The following is a 19278-nucleotide window of genomic DNA, read 5'->3' as shown; positions in this document are numbered from 1 at the left end:
CCGGGGAAGACTTGTCTGCCCTCCCTAGCTGATAGTCTGTGCAGCTGATGTCTCTCTGCCTGAGAAGAGGCCACTTGACCAAAGGGAAATCCATAAAGGTCAGGGCCAGAAGGGACCACTATGGCCTTCCAGCAACCTGGCCTACTGCACCACGCAGACCAGAGAAGTCCACCCAGATATTCCTGCATCCAATTGCTTGAGCTGGGGGAGGGGCAGAAGAGGGAGAGGGGGAGGGATTGTGTGTGTGTGTGTGTGTGTGTGTGTGTTGGGAGAAGGGTATTAAATGAATCAAATAGAGGTTCTGCAATGTAGGTAGAGGTTAAAGCCCAGTTCCACAACCCCCAAGGCTTCCGTCTGCCAACCAAGGAACAAACCAACCAACCAATTAGTCGCTGAGTGGAAAGGCCCCCTTGCGAGGTGTATGAAAATGTGCAGCATGGAAGAGCAAGTGGAGAACCCACATTGTGTTTCAGGAGCTATGCATTAACACACACACACACACACACACACACACACACACACACACACACACGGCAACGCTAGCAGGGTCCTCCTCTCTCCCTTCCCTGGCAAACCTTTAGCCTCCGTTCCAGTCCCTGCCTCGAACCGTTAGAAAATTCCATAACTTTTCAGGTTAATAAAGCTCTTGTTTGCTCCAGATTGCACCTGTTTCTATGGTGACACTTGCAACCCAGAACCCATTTATTCACCAAGACAAGGGAATGCTCTGAAAAAAATTCAACTGGTATCAAAGCAAATGGCTTGCGAAGTCCCTCAGCGGCACGTGGCCGTGGCGTGCGGACCCAGCACGCCCGAACGGGGGGGGGGCTGCTCCCTTCGGAGGGAGCGGCCTCCTCAGAAGTGGCCCTCGGCTCCCCGACCCACTGACACAGGATGAAGAGATCGCAGCTGACACGCCAGCCCCCTTCTCTTAGCATCACACAAGCAGCTTGCTCGCCTAACACCCTACTGGGCCCTCGTTTCACACAGCTCCCGTGCTGCGCGGAAGGAACAGCTGTCGGCGTCCCGCCTTCCTCGCTCAACAGATTGCTTCCTTTACCGTCCCGGCTGCTTCACCTTCAGGCATCCGAGTGCCCCTAATGAGAACACCTGGAACGCTCTGAGAGGAGGCAGCAGGCCCTTGTCACGGGACAGTCGCAGCTGCCCACCTTTTCCCTCCGATTCTCACACACTGCAGAAATATTTCTGAGGGGCCAGATTCACAGAGGTGTCTCGCAAGCAGCCGCTTGAGGGAATGGAAACTGGTGGGTTACAGCTGGTTCTTGAGCGGCAGGTCAAGAGGGTTGTTATCAAGCATGTGGATAACGGGGCTGAGAATGAAAGCACCTGGGTTCTTTTCCCAGTTCGGAGTGGAGGGTAATCGTGTGGTCAGAGCCAGTGGCAGGGTGGAGTCGGGAATATTGAGTTTCGTTTCAAACTCTGCCACTGACTCAGTCCCTTTGACCCTGGGTGAGGCTCTTCACCTCTCCAAAGCTCATTTTCCTTCGCCATCTCGCAAAGACGCCAAACATCTTCCCTTGTGCAAAACCTCAGGCTAGCTCTGCCGAGCAACAGATCAGTCCCAAGGTGGGTCTCTCTCTGCACTCAGTCTCCTGTAGGAATTCTCCTGGCTGGCAGAGTTGGTTTCCATAACAACTTTCTGTTACAAACATATTTTGATAAAAATAAAGTTAAAACAGCAAGGATTTGGTGGAGTACAAATTTGCTGCGTTCTCTCTCTCTCTCTCTCTCTTTTTGCTCTCTCCTCCCTTTCCCCCCCTACCCCACAATAGGGGGAACAAATAAAAAGTAAAACATTGCATTTGAAGGACAGTATTTTCACCTTCCTGTCTCTCTCCACACTTAATACAAAATGAAAAACCTTGTTTACTGGATTTCTCTGTAAACTGATTCCATCCTTGCCTAGTTACCTGATGCTCTACAGTATATACAGGATAATGTGATAAATTCATTTCCAATTCACTGCATTATCCTTTGAATATTTTAATGACTCATTGAATGGAGTAAAAAAAAAAGCTATTTCAAATGAACAATTATGCTGCATTAGAGTAAAGGCTGATTATATTTAAACACTGCTTGCCTGGATAACGGGACATATCGACCTCCGCCTATAAGAGCTAATTTGGCTCTTATCTCTAAATAATTTTACACTGCAAATTACCATGAAAACCTAAAGGGCTTTAAAAACATTCATCAAAAGATATTATTCCACTTTGTAGCAACATTTTTATTTAAATTATTTTGAATGGGAGTGAAAGCATCTTTCGTGTGTGACAAGCAGAGAAACAGCAGAGCCATCGCTGATAAGGGAATGCAGAGCGGTATGGCAGAAAGTATTCGATAGATTAAGACCCGAGAAGTAACAGTCGGGTAGTGGCAATGCTTTGGACTGAAACCCACACCTCCACAAGGAAATTCAGCACGAACACCAAGAATTGGTGGCGTGCCAAGGTACTGCAGAACGTAGAATGGTACTTAGCACTTCTATAATGGCGTCCCTGTGAATAACTCAAAGTGTTTCATGTGTATTAGAGGTTTAAGTTTTCCCTGTGGATCAGTATAACCTCTCTTGTGAACATCAGAAATGAGGCAAGGTGATCTTCCCAAAGCCACTGAGTAGGCCGGTGGCAGGGCTGGGACTGAAGCCGAGTTTTTCAGAATCATTTTCATGTGCTTTAACCACTATCCCAAGGGCGTGGGATAGCCACACTCGGACTTGCACCAAAATAACAAAAGGTTTGAATACACCACTAAGGGTTTCTCTACAAATGAAGACTGTTCCAGATTAAGGCCGGGTGTGAATTTAAAATGCAATAGCTATTCTGGAGCGACTCCATTTCGGTGCCAGTTTATGTGCAGACAAGACCATAAATAGAAGCTATCTGGAGCAGAGACTTTAATTTGCCAGGGAACTGATTTTCATTTACACCAGGGGCCAGATTTTTAAAGGCACTTAATAAGTGTCTAACAATGCAGCTTGACACCCAGTGAGATTTGCAAAATCAACGGGAGCCAGAAATATCCCACGAGTTGCTGAGCCTCATCTTGTGTGATTATATACCTTAGGCATCTATCGTTCTTAAATACCTGGTCCTAGGTTCCCATTACATCGCGCTGATGGTATAAAAGGGGTATTACAGTGAGTCTAATGGTCTTGGTGTAACTGAGATCCAGTGTCTCTGTACAGCCCCTAGCATGAGGAAGCCCCGATCTCTGGCGTCCCTTGCTGCTACTACAGTATAAACATTAATAAATAGCTTTGAAATGGATCCAGTCCTGTTTCTAGTTACAGACTCGAAGTCGGAGATGGAAAAGTGCTATTTGCTCCCACTTACTCTGTGCCCTGGAGGCCACTGCAGGATTTTTTTCTTCATTTTTTTCCCCCTGGGCTTTATCTAGTCCAGTGATGTGAAATAGGGATGGGAGACGGCCATAAATAAGAACACCCCCGCCTTCCCTTGAAGCTTAGTCCCTTGATAGAATGAACTCTCTCTCAGCCTTTGAGGAGGTACGCAGATTTCTACCCCTCTGCTCCTCACTTTAGGCTTTCTGGTTGGGAGTGGAAACAGAATTGCCTAAAACTGTCAGAAGAAAACCTTGCCTTGCCATTTGGGTGAACTTGTTTTGAGGAGGAGCACGGAGCTTTAATCTGTATCCCTCCCTGCTTTCCTTTAGAAGCTCTTTTATTTTTGCAAAGATGACAATAATTAGTAAAAGCTAATGCACCGGAAGGATCTGTGTACAGAATGGAAAACACGAGCTCCGGCTTTTTTTGCATTTAGTAAATATTAAAATTAATGAGAGACTTTCAGGACCCTGTTGTTAGAAATGCAGAAGGGCTCCTGTGAAGGATTTTTGTACATGAATCTCTGCAATTATTCTGAATGCTTTATTTTTTTAGCCAATTAGGAAATGCATGGAAAGTATTAATATCCAATTTTAATTTGCTTAATATTCCCATTAACAATAAAAAGTCTAATTAAGGTATCTGTACAAAACGCCCTTAGCAGTAATTTCAGAGAATAATAGAGGAGAATGACTAGATATATCTTATTAAATGCATGCTGCAAATTAATTGATATCTTAATTAGACTTTAGTACTAAGATTATTAGTTAGATTGAATCTGAACTGAAACACCTAATTTTTAAAAAATAAAATAAAAGCAGGCAACAGAGAGAGAAACAAGCTGCTTTTCTAAATGTTGTTTCTCCCAAGGTACTGATAATGCAATGAGAGAAAGGTTGGAAGTAATGGAAGGGAGTTAGCCCAATAACAATAATAATGCTCCCTCCTTCTTTTGTGTCTTCCAGGCTGGGATCACACAACCCAGTCACAAATTAACTCCTCTGCCACTCTTGAGAGATAGGCAGGCATCCTTCCCACTAACTAAATCACAAGCAGTTTAAGTGATTTGACCAAGCTTGCATCCTGAGGGAGCGGGAGCAGAATTTAGACCTCCACTCCCAAGTCTCTGTATCTACAAGACTGTTCAGTCCTATCAAAATTCTCCTGTTTGTTCTCTCCCCTCGCCATCAATGTAAATTCTCATTGAGCCTTTTATTGTGAGAAATTTGATCCCTGAATCGCATGTTCTTGCTGTTTATCCCTGGGTGGGCTCTAGGACACTGACTCATGGCAATCCATTCTCGACAGTCACACCATCGAACTGCTAGTGACTCAATAAATGTGTGTTGGGATTTTTGTTGTGAGACTGTCCTCAAAAGTTTCCAACAGGAGGACTAACCACAGCATTAAAGAAGGTCTCCTCCAAACAACCTGTGCTATAGAATGCAAAGGGTGCTGTTCAACCAACCAACACCAACTAATTGTCTTCACATCCAACACGTGCATCCTGCTAAAGGAAAAGGGCTGGAGAAACTACAGTCCCTGTTCTCTGATTGATGAAAGTGTAAAAGGGTTGAAAATAACCTTTACCCAAATCATCTCAACTGGAGAAAATCCCAGAATCTATGGTTGACATGTTTCCTTGCAAATGCATTTTTGACACACACAAAAGTGTAGAAAATGGTTGAAATGTTATGTTCTTTCTAATAAAAAACTTGATTTTTTTCTGGAAAATATTAGGTTGTCAGTTTAGGTGTGCTCCCCCCCCCCATTAAAAAAAAAATAATGGAAAATTTTGAAGACAATTTTCCCCCCACATTTCTTTGCAAAAAATAATTGGCATTTCAGACCAATTCTGTGCTAATGTATTAGGTAAACAACCACCTACCTGCCTTAATAATACTGCTACTGCGTGTTTATATAGCAACCTTTCATCCCAGAAAGTTTCACATACAGAACCACAGAAATGCAGCTACCTCTGGAGAGGCGCATGCGACATTTTAAACACATTTTGAGAAGGGAGCAGAAAGCAATTGTTGTCCAAGAATGCTGAGTTATACCCTAGCACTTCTGAAAAGTCTCGTTCAGAAGCAACCCAAGTGGGGTGCAGAGGGATTGGGACCAGACCGCACGCTGACTGTCGGGGGGAAAAATCGCAGCGCAGAGATTTGAAATATATCGGTGAACCAGCGGCAGAGCTGTGCAAATGGGGGTGTGTGTGGGGGGGGGTGGAATTAATCAGTAAATAATTGATTCAGCAACAGGCATGTGTGTGTGTGAATTGAACAAACAAATTGTGAGTATTATTCAGGCTGCTCTTCCCCTGTGAAGTCTCTGGTGGCCACGCAGAACCTGTTGGTCGAGGCCCACCCAAAGGGAGGTGCAGGGTCTGTGTGTGGTTCAGTTCCCAACGTCCTACATCCAGCCTGGGAAGAGGAAGTCTCAGCAGGGATTTGAACCTGGGGTTCCAGGGAAGCGCAGGTGTGATGCTTTGTTGCTGAAGTCAAGAACTGATGTAACTGCTCAGCTCTGCCCCTCTTACTGGCTTCTACACTGCGCTTCTGTCTCATCCCACTGCACACACCAGCTGGTTTTATGCGCATTTGTTCCATGCTGAAGGGCTGATACATACACACATCTCCTTGTAGAAGTAACTAACCCCATGAAGCAGGTGGCCTGAGTCTCACTGGACAGGGATTTCCTGGTGAGTTACAACGATCTCATGCTGGGTAGGATCATTGAAATTAAACGGATAGACTGTCAGTCAACACAACCCAGACCCCAACATTAACCTGACCCCCCCCCCCCAATAAACCCTGCTTTAATGTGCACTCGTGACGCTGAGAAACCTCACTAGCCTCCACAGTCTGCTCATGTCCCAGCTCCTCAACCAGCCAGCTGAGCAGGAAGGCGGGGGTGTGGCAAGTTCAGCTGTATGCTGCCAGATCCAGCATGGAAGGACACAGGGGAACCAGCATCCAGGTCAGCAGAGCTGCAGCTGCTCCCACCCGGGCTATGTTTGGCCTCTGGAGTTGCACTGACTGCCACGCCCACTCCACCTGTGCCATTCTTCCTGCATTCCACTTGCCACATGCTGTCGTGCCAAGTCACATGCAGACCAAACATTTGTGCTCCTAAGATTCTGGGCTTAAAGCATCAGCAGGTGACTGAAGCAGAAGGTTCAGAGAGTAGAACACCTGTGATTTCTCTTCCCCCAAGTGCTAAAGGGTGTATCTCCATCCAGTCTACAAACGGAGGAGGAGTGAGAGCTAAAAACAGGCAGTAGTGAGTCAATGAATAACTTCGCCCTCATTCCTCGGTGTAAAACTCCGCTTTCTAGGGCACGGGCAAGCTTTGTTTCCAGGTTTCCTTCTCCTTGCGGCCATGAAAACGATTTACAATGATCTGTAACAAGACCCTGGTGAATGCGAAGGAAGCCTGGTGCCGGTTGTTCTCCTCCCCTGCAAGATGGCTAGTCAAGACCCAAACCTGAAGCTGTGTACAGCAAATGAAGCCAAGGAGGGAGAGCAATGGATCATCGATCATAGAATCCTAGAACTCTAGATGACTTTGGGAGGCCATCAAGTCCAGTCCCCCGCCTTCACAGCAGGACCAAGAACCAGCTAGAACATCCCTGACAGGTGTCTGTCTAACCTGCTCTTAAACATCTCCAGTGATGGAAATTCCACAATCTTTACAATAAATTGTAGGCAATTTATTCCAGTGTTTAACCACCTTGAAAGTGAGGAAGTTTTTCCTAATGTCCAACCTAAACCTCCGTTGCTGCAGTTTAAGCCCATTGCTTCTTGTGCTATCATCGGAGGTCAAAGAGAATAATTTTTCTCCTTACTCCTTGTAACTCCCTCTTAGGTACTTGAAAGCTGCTATCATGTCCCCTCTCAGTCTTCTCTTTCCCAAACTAAACAAGCCCACTTCTTTTAGTCTTCCTTCATAGGTCATGTTTTCTAGACCTTTAATCTTTTTTGTTGCTCTTCTCTGGATTCTCTCCAGTTTCTTCCCATCTTTCCTGAACTGTGGGGCCCAGAACTGGACACAATACTCCAACTGAGGCCTAATCAGAACAGAGCGGAAGAATGATTTCTCACGTCTTGCTCACAACACTCCTGTTAATACATCCTAGAATATCATGTTTGCTTTTTTTTTTGCCACAGTATAATATTGTTGACTCTATTTAGCTTGTGGTCCACTACGACCCCCTAGATTCCTTTCTGCAGTGCTCCTTCCTAGATAGTCGCTTCCCATTTTGTATGTGTGAAACTGATGGTCTCTCCATAAGTGGAGGACTTTGCATTTGTCCTCCTTGAATTTCATCCTATTTACCTCTGACCATTCCTCTAGTTTGTCCAGATCATTTTGAATTATGACCCTATCCTCCAAAGCACTTGCAACCCCTCCCAGCTGGGTATCAGCCGCACATTTTATAAGCATACTCTCTTTGCCAGTATCTAAATCATTGATGAAGATAGCGAACCAATCTCAATATCAGCAAAACTCAGTAGAAACAGTCCTGTAAAGTCTCTTTTTGGGGCTCCCCCACAAACTAACCCAGTGCCACCCTGGTGACTTAAAAGAATGATTATCCCTGATTTCAACTCGGGCTAAGTTCTGGCTGGAGGAAAAAGTGAAATGAAAGTATTGAGCAACATTGCTAGGTCTCTGGTATGATCTTAGGTCAGAGAGAGAAGAGGAAAGAGGCTCTGTACTCACTTTGATGTCAATGACCACCCAGTGTCTCCAGAAACGATATTTTGGATTAGCTCTGCTGGGGGCATCTGGATCAGCCATGATCAGCACGTACTTCTTATTCTGAAATATAAAAAAAAACACACCCCTAAGCTTTGACATATGCAGGCCTGCAGTGCTTTCACAGTTCAGCGGGAGGGAAGAGTTCTTAGGGGAGAAGGCAAATCAGACTGTGACCTGGGACTTTGGCTATGTCTAGACTGCAGGCGGATCTTTCGAAAGAGAAATCCGCTTTTTCGAAAGAGAGCACCCCGCGAGTCTGGATGCTCTCTTTCGAAGACGGCCTCTTTACATTGAAGAATGCCTTCTTTCAAAAGAGGAACTTTCGAAAGAAGGCGTTCTTCCTCGTAAATTGAGGTTTACCGCCATCGAAAGAAAAGCCGCGTTCTTTCGAAATAATTTCGAAAGAACGCGGCTTGAGTCTGGACGCAGGGGAAGTTCTTTCGAAAAAAGGCTACTTTTTTCGAAAGAACCCCTGAGTCTGGACACGGCTTTTGGGATTCTCTGCTGTTATCTCTGTTGAAGTGTCAGGGTGGGCACTACAATTCCAGCAGGCACGTTGGGCCTGTGCTCTGCTCACTAGCCCAGTCTCACCCCTGTGTGGTGCGTTCCTCACGGCTGTTGCAACCCACTCCTGTGGGACTCAAGTTGGGCTGTGTAGGCTGGGCTGTGTAGGTGCCCCCAGGGGGGAGAGTTACTCACAGGTCAGGACAGAGTCTGCCTCTTGCCATATTGTGTCTGTCCTGAGGAACATCACCCTCACAGACATCAGTCCAGGACTTTCCCCAGCACAATAGTTTCCCTTTCTCCCCCACTGTAAGAGTTAACTGGCGTGCGACCCTCAAACGAAATGAGCCGTAAAAAGGTGATGGTTCCTGTTACCGAGGGCTGCATGCTAAAGCCTGGATTCCTTCTCCTGACATTTCATTCCTCGGGGCTGAAACTTCCTCCAGGAACTTGCCAAGGAAAAATGGGCTTTTGTCATCTGTCCAAAGACAAGGCACCGGCGAGAATTTTCCCCAGCCACTCGCTGACCACATCCTACAGCAGAGCTGCACAGAGAGACGTGCCGTGACACAAGGGGCTTTCCGCACAGAGTTTGGCACTGGAAATGAGGGACGGGATGGCTAGAGGCTGATCTCAGAGGCAGAATCTCACAAGCCCTGCTTGTCGGCTGTGTGAACAGCCAGGATATCAGGGGGAGGAGGGGGAAATCTCCCTGCCAACTAAACAAAACACAGACTAAATTAATCAACTGGGCACAAGAAGAGCTCTTGTGCAAAAAGGAATTATTCCTAGTAGAAGGAGGAACCCCTACACCGGAAAACCCCCCTCTGTTCTTTCATTTTATTTGCACAAAACTGTGCTTGAGGTGTGGACGCTCTGTGAGTTTTTGCGCAAAAACCCTGTAGTGTAGACCTAATCGAGCAGTGGTGGTTCTTACTATGTGGACACCTGTCCCAACCTACAGGCATCTTGATCCCGCCAGTGGATAGACAGCAACAAAAGTTTCATCCCTGCCTTCTGGACTGGATCTGACATGGCTTCTGGATGCTGAGCAAAGGAAATCCACAGAGCTCAGTGGACTTGGCAGGACACGGAGTTCCAGACGATCCTGCAAACACTTATACCAGTGTTTCTTAAACTTTTTAAGACTGAGGAACAACAAACAATAATTTTTTTTTATGAGGAACACCAAGGATTTTTTGTTGATAAAAAAAAGGTTAGAGGGGAAAAAGGGTTGGGGGAAAGTTATTGATGGAAAAAAAAGGTTGCCTGCACCTTTAAGGGTGGCCATTTTGAATTCTATTGTTCTCCGTGGCACACCGCCGACTGCCACAGAACACAGTTTAACGAACACTGACTTAGACCACTTAGGCCATGGGTGGGGGGCATAGGAAGTGAGGGAAGGCTATGCCTTCTCAAACAGGAAGGCTTGGCCCCATCCACACTCTGCCCCCAGCCTTAGCCCATCTCTCGGGCTTCAGCGGTGCTGAGGCAGTGCCCCTTCCCTGTGGAGGTTGGGGCAGTGGACCTTCCCCGCGCTCCAGGGATGGGGAGGCTCATGTGGGAGCCTGGAGGTCTGCCGCTGCGGTGGTGGGGAGGGGGGAGCTGCCCTTTCGATGGGCTTGGCTTCCCATGGGGATGGGCCTTGGGCATAAGAGGCGGGGCTGAGGGTTTGCCTTCCCCATCTGTGTGTTCACCCACCGCCCATGATTAAAGCTCACACAATACGTAATGCAAACAGGCTAATAAGAGCGCACGATGGGTCCACGCAGCAACGTCGCAGGCTGGTGGCACCAATTCCACAGCGCGCCTGAGGGGCGACAGTTCCGACTCTGGCTCAGAAATGTAGCCACGTGACTCCCACTGAAAGGAACGAGAGCGGCGGAGCTCAATCTCCTTGCTGCTATGGAACAATCCCAGGCAGAGGTCCCTGCTCCTGGCTGGAGCTCCTAGGTGCTACCACCATACAAATGAATAGTAATATTATGGCATGTTAGCTTCAGCAATTGCACTTGAGATAAAGAGCATGACCAGGCAGCTCTGGGATCTTCTAATGGCAGGTCTGTGCTGGCTGAGTTTCAGGTGCGAACATGAAGGGTTTTAGCTGGAACAGAGCAAAACACCGTGTGGACACTTAGTGTATCTTAATAAATCGATTAGGACCAGATTGCAGCTAAATCTAAATAAATCGTTCAGACTATGGGTGTCCAGACGGGTTTGTGCTGACTTTACTAATCTGGTTCAATTCCTCTGATGCAAGACTGTGGGTAGACCAAAGCCCCGAAGATCTTAAAAGCCTGATGCTACAAGGCAAGTTCCCAGGAACAGACCAAAGTTCAGATGAGGGATTCAACTCTGGCAATTCTTGGTTCCCAGGCAGGGTTCCCTGTAAGCTGGGCACGTGTGCAGTCATCCAGGAGAGATTCAAAAGCTGCCTAGCTGATTAGCAGAGTGCCCACAACTAGGTTTGTGTTTTCGGTGGTGCACATTCACACAGGCCTCGGTGCACATAAACAAATTTATTCCACACATAGATGGAAAAGATTAGAGGGTGCATTGTTCCCAGGACTGTGTTCTGACTGCTAACCCATTCCGCCCCACACTGTCTGCTGCTCTGCGCTAGCAGATGCCGCCCGAAATATACAATGAAAATATTGGATGGCAACACTAAAACTGGAGCTTATGGAAGGGAGGAAAATTCCCAGGCTGCAAGTGTGAAGGAATTTGAGTTCTAACTTTAGGTGGGTACGTGGCTGAATGCTGTGTTTGTGAATCTCTTGCTTCTACTTCGGCGCCCAGCTGGTGGGAACAGAACGTGTAGTCATGGGACTGTCATTGTGTGCTGTCCAGGTTAACATGTAGCATTTCTATTACTATTAACAGACTTTCCGCTCCTCGCTCCATCTGTTCTTCGAAATAATTGCAGTTGTACAGACCATGCCTTCGCTATAGGCAGGCTCTGGGGAGAGGATAGTGCTTTTGTGCAAAAAAAAAAAGTGTTAAAAAATAACAGCAAACACGAGAATAGAGTGCGAGTGAAGTTAACAGCAGGCTCAGAATTCGGTACAGATTGTGGCCTATCGAGGCGGCATTACGCAGAGCTTTGGGCTGGTCCGGCGAGGCCCGTCGGCGTGAGGGAAGAGGGGTTCTCTCAGTGACAGGCAAGCTCCATCCCCACTATGGGTGGGGGTTTTCTCCCTCCCCCTCACTTCATTCCGACGTAGCAGGACTGATTGCTCTGAACCTGGGTTTGCCCCGAGGGAGGGGGGAACGAGGCAAATGGTTCCTGGTAAGGAGCCAAGAAGGATTAAACAACAAGGGCATGATCCTTCCTCTGCTCCCCAGCAGGGTGTAGTTAACTCAGGCTGATGGCAGGGCGCAGTGCAGTACCCGGCCTTAGATCAACAGAGTCAGGGCCAGATTCATAGTGACTTTCTCTCTCCACTTGGGACAGGGATAGAAGCAATGGGTGGAGGGGGATTTAATTACTTTGGTTCTCCTCATACCCTGGGACCGTGTAGGACCTTTAGTCCTGCTGTTTTAAGAACATAAGGACGGCCATATTGGGTCAGACCACAGGTCCATCTAGCCCAGTATCCTGTCAATGCCAGGTGCCCCAGGGGGTGGGAACACAACAGGAAATCATCCAGTGGCCCATCCCCTGTTGTCCATTCCCAGCCTCTGACAAACAGAGGCTAGGGACATCATTCCTATCCATCCTGGCTAATAGCCATTGATGGACCTAACTTCCATGAATGTATCTAGCCCTTTTTTGAACCCTGTTAAAGTCCTAGTCTTTACCACATCCTCTGGCAAGGAGTTCCACAGGTTGTGCGCTGCATGAAGAAATACTGCCTTTTGTTTGTTTTAAACTGACAGGTTTGGGCTCTTTGGCTCTACTTGCCGTGCATGGATTCAGGGATGCTCCCTGTGACGACGCGTCGGGGTTTTCCCATCTCCTGCACCCCGAAATGGCATGAACAGACTTCACCAGCCAGTAGAATGGAGGTTGTTTATTGTTCCTCCAGCACAGCGCAGCACAGATGTAATCTGGTTACAGGAACTGGGGCTAAGAGGCCTCAGTGCCCCCCTTGAGATAGGGGAGTCCCAGCCCCCCTCCCCAGCTCCTTCTTCCCTGCCTTCCAGCCAGGAACTAACTAACTCTCTTCCAGCCCTGCCCCCCAGCCAGGGCAGCATTCCACCTTCCTTTGTTCCTCTCCATGGGGGGTGTCTGGCCCTACTGGTTTGCATAGTGACTCATCCTGTTTTGCTGGGTCGTGGTACCCATGGCAGCCAGTGGGGGTTACCCCAGAGCCAGCAGCATAGAAACCAGCCAGGTACCCCCACTACGTCACACTCCCTACCATCTGGGCTGGGAGAAGGACACTTATACCAACTCAGTAGCTGCTGGATTCACCCAGAGAAGGATTTCCAGGGGCACATTTCAACCTTACCAGACCCATTTATCGTGCCAAAGGAACTGACAGTCACGTGCATGTCATGTGCACCATGCAGAAACCACGTCCAAGCAATTAGCAGCAAAAGGTGAACTGCAAACAGCTTGGCTCAGCTACGGATGCTCTTCACAAGTTCTACCAACCCCCCGGACTGTGCTTTGGGGTCATTACTCGTGAGTTACACAGGCTGACTGCCGCCTCTGTGACAGTCTTCCAGCTCAGCAGTTCCAGAGACCCAGGACACCCCAGTGCCTGCTGAGGATTGGGATGTGTGGAGATCCTCAGGAAGCCTGAAGATGCCAAGTTTGTTTGAAGTCTGACCAAGAGCCCCTCCTTCTGGTGCAAGAGTCTCTTCTGCAAAAATGGTGGCTTATTAGGTATGCAAATGAGGCTCAGCAATATTCCATGCTTAGTCTCATTTGCATATTTATTGCGCAAGAAGCCGCGAGTGTAGACATAGCCTCACTCGCAGGCAGCCCTTGTAACCAGTCCATGCTTGCACCTATAACAGCACCACACCAGAGTTTTAAACCCAACCTAGGCTCACTCTAGAAGTTACATTAATGTAACTTTACAATAATGTCTAGATGACATTATCGGGTTGGCACATTACAAAGCCAATTTCTCCTGCCTCTAACATGTCCATGTTCACATCAAAAGACATGAATGGGACACACCCAGCCCACTTAATTTGCCTCATGAATATAAGTCCTACAATATAGATATTGTTTTCTGTTATTTCCACTCCAATTCATCTGATGAAGTGGATTTTACCCACAAAAGCTCACGATTCTAAATATTTCTGTCAGTCTCTAAGGCAGGGATGGGGAACTCAGGCCCGGGGGCCAGATGTGGCTGCCAGCTTGCCTGGATCTGGCCCCTGAGGCTCAGCATTGGGGAGCCCATGCTGGTGCGCTGCCCCCCGCCCCCAGTCTCCCATCCCCCTGGGCTGGAGCACACAAAATCTACTAGCCTGGCCCCTGCTAGACTCAGTCAGAAGCGTCTCACTTTGCTTCTCACTTGTGTGCAGCCCCCAACTGATTTTTCTGTGGGTCAGCAGTCCTTGACCCAAAAAAGTTTCCCCAGCCCTGCTCTAAAGCCACATCTACACCAGGAAATTATTTCAGATTTACTAAATTCGACTTATGAACTCCCGATTTAACAAATTCGAACTTGCGTGTCCTCGCTACGGGGAAGCATCGAAATGAGTCCCAGAGAGGCTCCGTTAATGTGGACGCACTACCTTGGACTCAGGGAATAACACAGGGGAGCTGCGTTGGCACCGGAATGGCCACACTAATGTTATTTGGGACTCACAAGTTCGGAATTAGGTTATTCTTAATGAAAAGCAGGAGTACAGAGATCGAATTCTGCCACCCCTTATTCCAGAATAATGGGCGTGGTAGTGTGGATGCACTTCTTACTAATTTGAATGGGGAGGGGGATATTTCAGAATAAGGTCCTAGTGTAGACCAGGCCTATGGTCCAAAGGTCTCCTGCTTGTTGATTTGGTCTAAACAAAGACATTAATTATCTTACCCATTACAAAGATAGCTTCCCCAATTATCACCTCTAATATCATTAGCTCACAGACATTTACCTCCCTTCCCCATTCCCCTTCTGCTCTGAAATTTGATTTGTCCTTTTCATATGTGTTCATTTTTTTAATTGTATCCTTTGGTATATATGGTTGTGTCAATTTTCTTCCACTATTTGATCTGAGGAAGTGGGTCTGGCCCATGAAAGCTCATCACCTAATAAACCATCTTGCTAGTCTTTAAAGTGCTACATCATTTTGTGTTTTGTTAAGGCTACCTCTCTGAGACTTTCTCAAAGTTACTGTCGTTGCACACTGAACACAGGCAAAGGGGTTCTGGCATTTTAAGCTGGTGGTGCACCAGCCTGCCAATGACACGGAAGCCCAGATGCTGGTGGATTTGTTTTTTTTTTCACCCCAGATTGGACATGGGCTAACGGCATTAGCACCTGTCAAGACTCCAGAGAGGGAATCAGTCCAGAGTGAAGCAGGAGCTGCTCTGCTTTCTGACCATGAATACATCCAAGCGATTACCGGAGAGGAGGGGACTCGGTTTCAATCAGAAAACTCTTCAATCCTTTGGCATCTCAGAAGGAACCTGCATGGTTTCTGCAGACGGTGAAGGGAGGGCAAGAGGAAGGAAAAAGCTATTTCCTCTCTATGACCCCTAATTCTTTAGTTCTGCAAATAAATGTTTCAGCTTTCCATAGCGCTCTCTCCCTTTCCTTTTCAGTGCTAACGAACCCAGAAAGCTAACGGCCTTACACCTGCAAGCTGCCTGCTTGGCCAGAGCCCTCCCTGTTCTGCCATTGCTTTGCTCTGTGTGGCCTTGGGGCTCAGGATATATTGTGTCTACACAGGTGGGAAGAGAAGCCCAGGGGATTCCTGGTGATATTCCAGATGGAATTACTTGAGAGTAGCATGTGCGGAAGCAGATATTCCGCTCTCCTTGTACAAGGGGCATCATCTCTTCTCAGTGTGTTTTTCCAAACGCGATGGGATATTTATGGACGTCCCTTGACTAATGGCATGACTCTGTCGTGATCACTCTAGAAGTCAGTGGCAAGAACAGAATAGAGTCCTCGGGTGTGTCTACACAGCACCCTAAGCGTGAAATAAGATACGCAATTTGCGTAGCGCAAATTGTATATCTTATTTCAAATCTATTTCAAAATAACGCGCTATTTCGAGCCCTTATTCCTCGTGCAACAAGGTTTACTGGGATGGTGAAATAGTGTGCCTGTTATTTTTTAAAATATTTTGAAATAACGGGCGGGTTGTGTAGATACGGGGGAGCTATTTCGGGATACCTCTAGTATCCCCAAATAGCTGTGCAGTGTAGATGTACCCCTAGTCTAGTACCTGAAACTTCTTCTCTATCCCATATGCTCCTATGATTGTAGGAGATGGACCCATGTCAAACCAGGGTCATTCTTTGAACTCTATAGCGTCAGTTGTGCATCCCCACAAAGGTCCCACCACTCAGACTGCTGTGTGACTCAGTTTCCCAATCTGTAAAATAGGGGTAACACCGAACTGCCAACCTGTGATGGGGAGAGGGAAGAATTAATTAGTTCCCGTCTGGTGCGTGCTTTGATGATGGAAAGTCTAAGCATCACGTTTTCGCTGTTAATTGCATCTGGGGGGGAAGCAGCTCTATATATAATTATCGTTTTCTTAAAGCATGAGCTGTTCAGATCAGCCATACTTTTGGAAACTTGAGCGAGCAAGGGCTTTGTAGGAACCTGAGAGCGCATGGTAGGCAGGGAGGATTGGGGTAGGGAGGGGAGATTAATGTATTGAGGCTATGCTGCCAGAGAGATCCAGAGGAGACAGGGCTGCACAGGAATTAAAGCTTTATCCAAATGAAAGCAAACAGGGTGTTAAGCAACACACATGTAGAGCTAGTGGTTTCCTAGGTAACAAGCGCACCATGGAACGGCCACACGTGCACAGCCTAGCGCATTTCTGCTGGCAACTGAACAATGCAAAGGAATGAGTCAGACCCTAGGCTTGCAACACAAGGACGGTTTGACTCCTTAGAGAGGGACAGTTTAAACAGACTGACCCCAGACTGCAGCCTGAAAACTGGAGCAATTAAATAAACAGACTGCCATCTCTAAGAGCTGTGAATTGTCACACACACACACACACACACACACACACACACGGGTGGGGCGGAGGGGTTGTTCTGGAAGGAAGCGGTGAACACAGAATATTTGGGGAGAGGAATGGCCGGGAGAAAGCACTTTGGGGTAAATCTGAGCCATTTTAGAAAAACTCATGCAAAACGCATAGTTTGCCTGTCCGTTCTTGATGAGAGAACATGATCTTGGTAACTAATTGACCTTTCACTATCAGTGGTAAATAGGCCAATGGAGGGATGATAGGAGTTACTATAGAAAACTTTTCCTGGGTGTCTGGCTGGTGAGTCTTGCCCACATGCTCAGGGTTCAGCTGATCACCATATTTGGGGTTGTGAAGGAATTTTCCTCCCGGGTAGATTGGCAGAGGCCCTGGAGGTTTTTCGCCTTCCTTTGTAGCATGGGGGCATGGGTCACTTGCTGGAGGATTCTCTGCATCTTGCGGTCTTTAAACCATCATTTAAGGACTTCAATATCTGAGATATAGGTGAGAGGATTATTCTAGGAGGGGGTGGGTGAGATTCTGTGGCCTGTATTGTGCAGGGGGTCAGACTAGATGATCATAATGGTCCCTTCTGACCTTAAATTCTATGAGTCTATGCGTGATGCAAAGCAGGGCTCAATGCAGCAGGCCTAACTTCGCTTTGAAACGTTGGGTTCATTTGTCCTTCCAACTGACGCGCCAGACTGAGGTGGGGAGAAACCACGGATCCACCATTTCCCCCCATCTCGCCCAGAGACTTACAAGCTGTCCTGCTAAGCCGAGTAGACGGGTTTCGCACCCAGTCTACACCTTGCTCCTGTCAAAGAGCATAAATACGCTTTGGCGACATCTGATATCTACCAGGGCTAGATCACGTTCCAGTTCCCTCCCCCATTGAAATAATGACTCTGCTTGTGCTCCTGCATTTGCCTTCCATAACGGCAAAAGCATTTGACACCGAGCAACCTTTGGGACAGCTAGCGCACCGCTCTCAGTACCCGCGGGCGCGTACCATCAGGAATTCTTGGAGTTTGGCAAACTTCAAAGAGTTATACCCTGAAAAGCCACCTGTTTATTGGATGCATTCGTGTCCCCTTACTCGAGTATCTCAGCAGCTCACCACTGTTCATGTACCTATCCTCCCAACATCCCTCTCTGTTATTATCCCCATTTTACACATGGGGAATTGAGGCACAGAGAGATGGCAGGGATTTTCAAACTCTGAGTCGTGGCTTGTAAGTGCAAGCTGCTAGCTGGCCACGAGCTACTTTGTTTACCTGTGACTCTGCAGGTCCAGGTCATGACAGCTCCCATTGGCTGTGGCTCGCTGTTCCCAGCCAATGGGAGCTGCAGGAAGTGGCATCCCAGTCCGCACCGCTTTCTGCAGCTCCTATTGGCTGGGAACGGTGAGCCACAGCCAACGGGAGCTCTCATGACCCGTACCTGCAGAGGTGCAGGTAAACAAAGCAGCTTGTAGCCAGCTAGCAACTTGCTCTTACAAACCGTGTCCTAGAGTTTGAAAAGCCTTGGGTTAAAGAGCTGGCTTAGGCCACGGAGGAAGTCAGCGGTGAATCAGGAAACTGACGCTGCCTCCCAAATGAGCACACAAGGCCTATTTCTGGTGGGTGGTTCCATGATTGGTGCGTCTACTCTGCCACGAGGGATGTGGTTGCAGACGCACCTGAGCCAGCTCCGAGAATAGCCACTGTGAAGCTGCAGTCGCACGCCCAGGAGCCGAGCTATGTATGTGAGTAGCTAAGCTTGTGCTATCGCATCATCATACTTGAGCTAGCGAGATCAAAGCTAGCTTGGGTATGTCTCCACATGCCACGGTCACATCACTGTCTGGATCATGGCCATACACTAACTAGCCATCAGGTCTGTCCGGTTTAGGAGCAAAGAAATATTTCCTTTTAGGTGCCAGTGCAGGGAACTCAGCCCGAGAGCTGAGAATCAAGCTGGGTTTGTTCTGGCTCATGAAAAGTCCACATAGCGAGCAATTTTTATGCTCATACATGACCAAGAATGAATTCCAGGTTCCTCTGCTGTGGCTAATAGGAGGGAAAAACAGGAGAAAGAGCGAAATAAGCCAATGGGAATCGAAACACACATAAGGAGTAGAGCTGATAGAATTTGTAATCACTTTTTTTTAAACCACTCAAGTTTCACGGCAGGATTATTAGCCCAGTTTAAAAGAAGATACACAAAAGTGGACCGTCCTGCCTAAGGAGCCAAATGGTAATATTTGTGAATATGACCCAGGCAACCTGGCACAGTCTCTTTTGCTCTAATCACTAGACCACACTCCCCAACCCCTCCCTCTGCTGTAAAATGCTTAAAGGAGACTTCATTGATTTGATACGAGACTGGAATTCCAACACAATCTTTGGTGCTGCTGAGTCATTTGTTAGCCAGTCTAGAATATTTGTGTTTGCTCTCCCTCATCTCCCCAGGGACGAGGCAGAGCTAAGCCAACCAAATATTTATGCAGTCTAATGGTCTAATAATAATTGATTAAT

At 47.5% G+C, this 19278-nt stretch overlaps 1 protein-coding gene across 5 annotated transcripts in view; it reads right to left on the bottom strand.

Moving 5' to 3' along the window:
• The window catches only part of PEBP4 (phosphatidylethanolamine binding protein 4), a 265036-nt gene that overhangs the window by 132798 nt on the left and 112960 nt on the right, over positions 1-19278 (bottom strand). For all 5 annotated transcript variants that reach the window (XM_075910835.1, XM_075910840.1, XM_075910837.1 and 2 more), the window contains one exon: positions 8096-8194. In XM_075910835.1, the coding sequence (XP_075766950.1) occupies positions 8096-8194 (99 nt within the window). The remainder of the gene's footprint in view (positions 1-8095; positions 8195-19278) is intronic.

This window comes from Pelodiscus sinensis, chromosome 28 (genome assembly GCF_049634645.1).
Source record: "Pelodiscus sinensis isolate JC-2024 chromosome 28, ASM4963464v1, whole genome shotgun sequence".
Classification (NCBI taxonomy): Eukaryota; Metazoa; Chordata; order Testudines; family Trionychidae; genus Pelodiscus; species Pelodiscus sinensis.
This window is presented reverse-complemented; position numbering and strand designations above follow the sequence as displayed.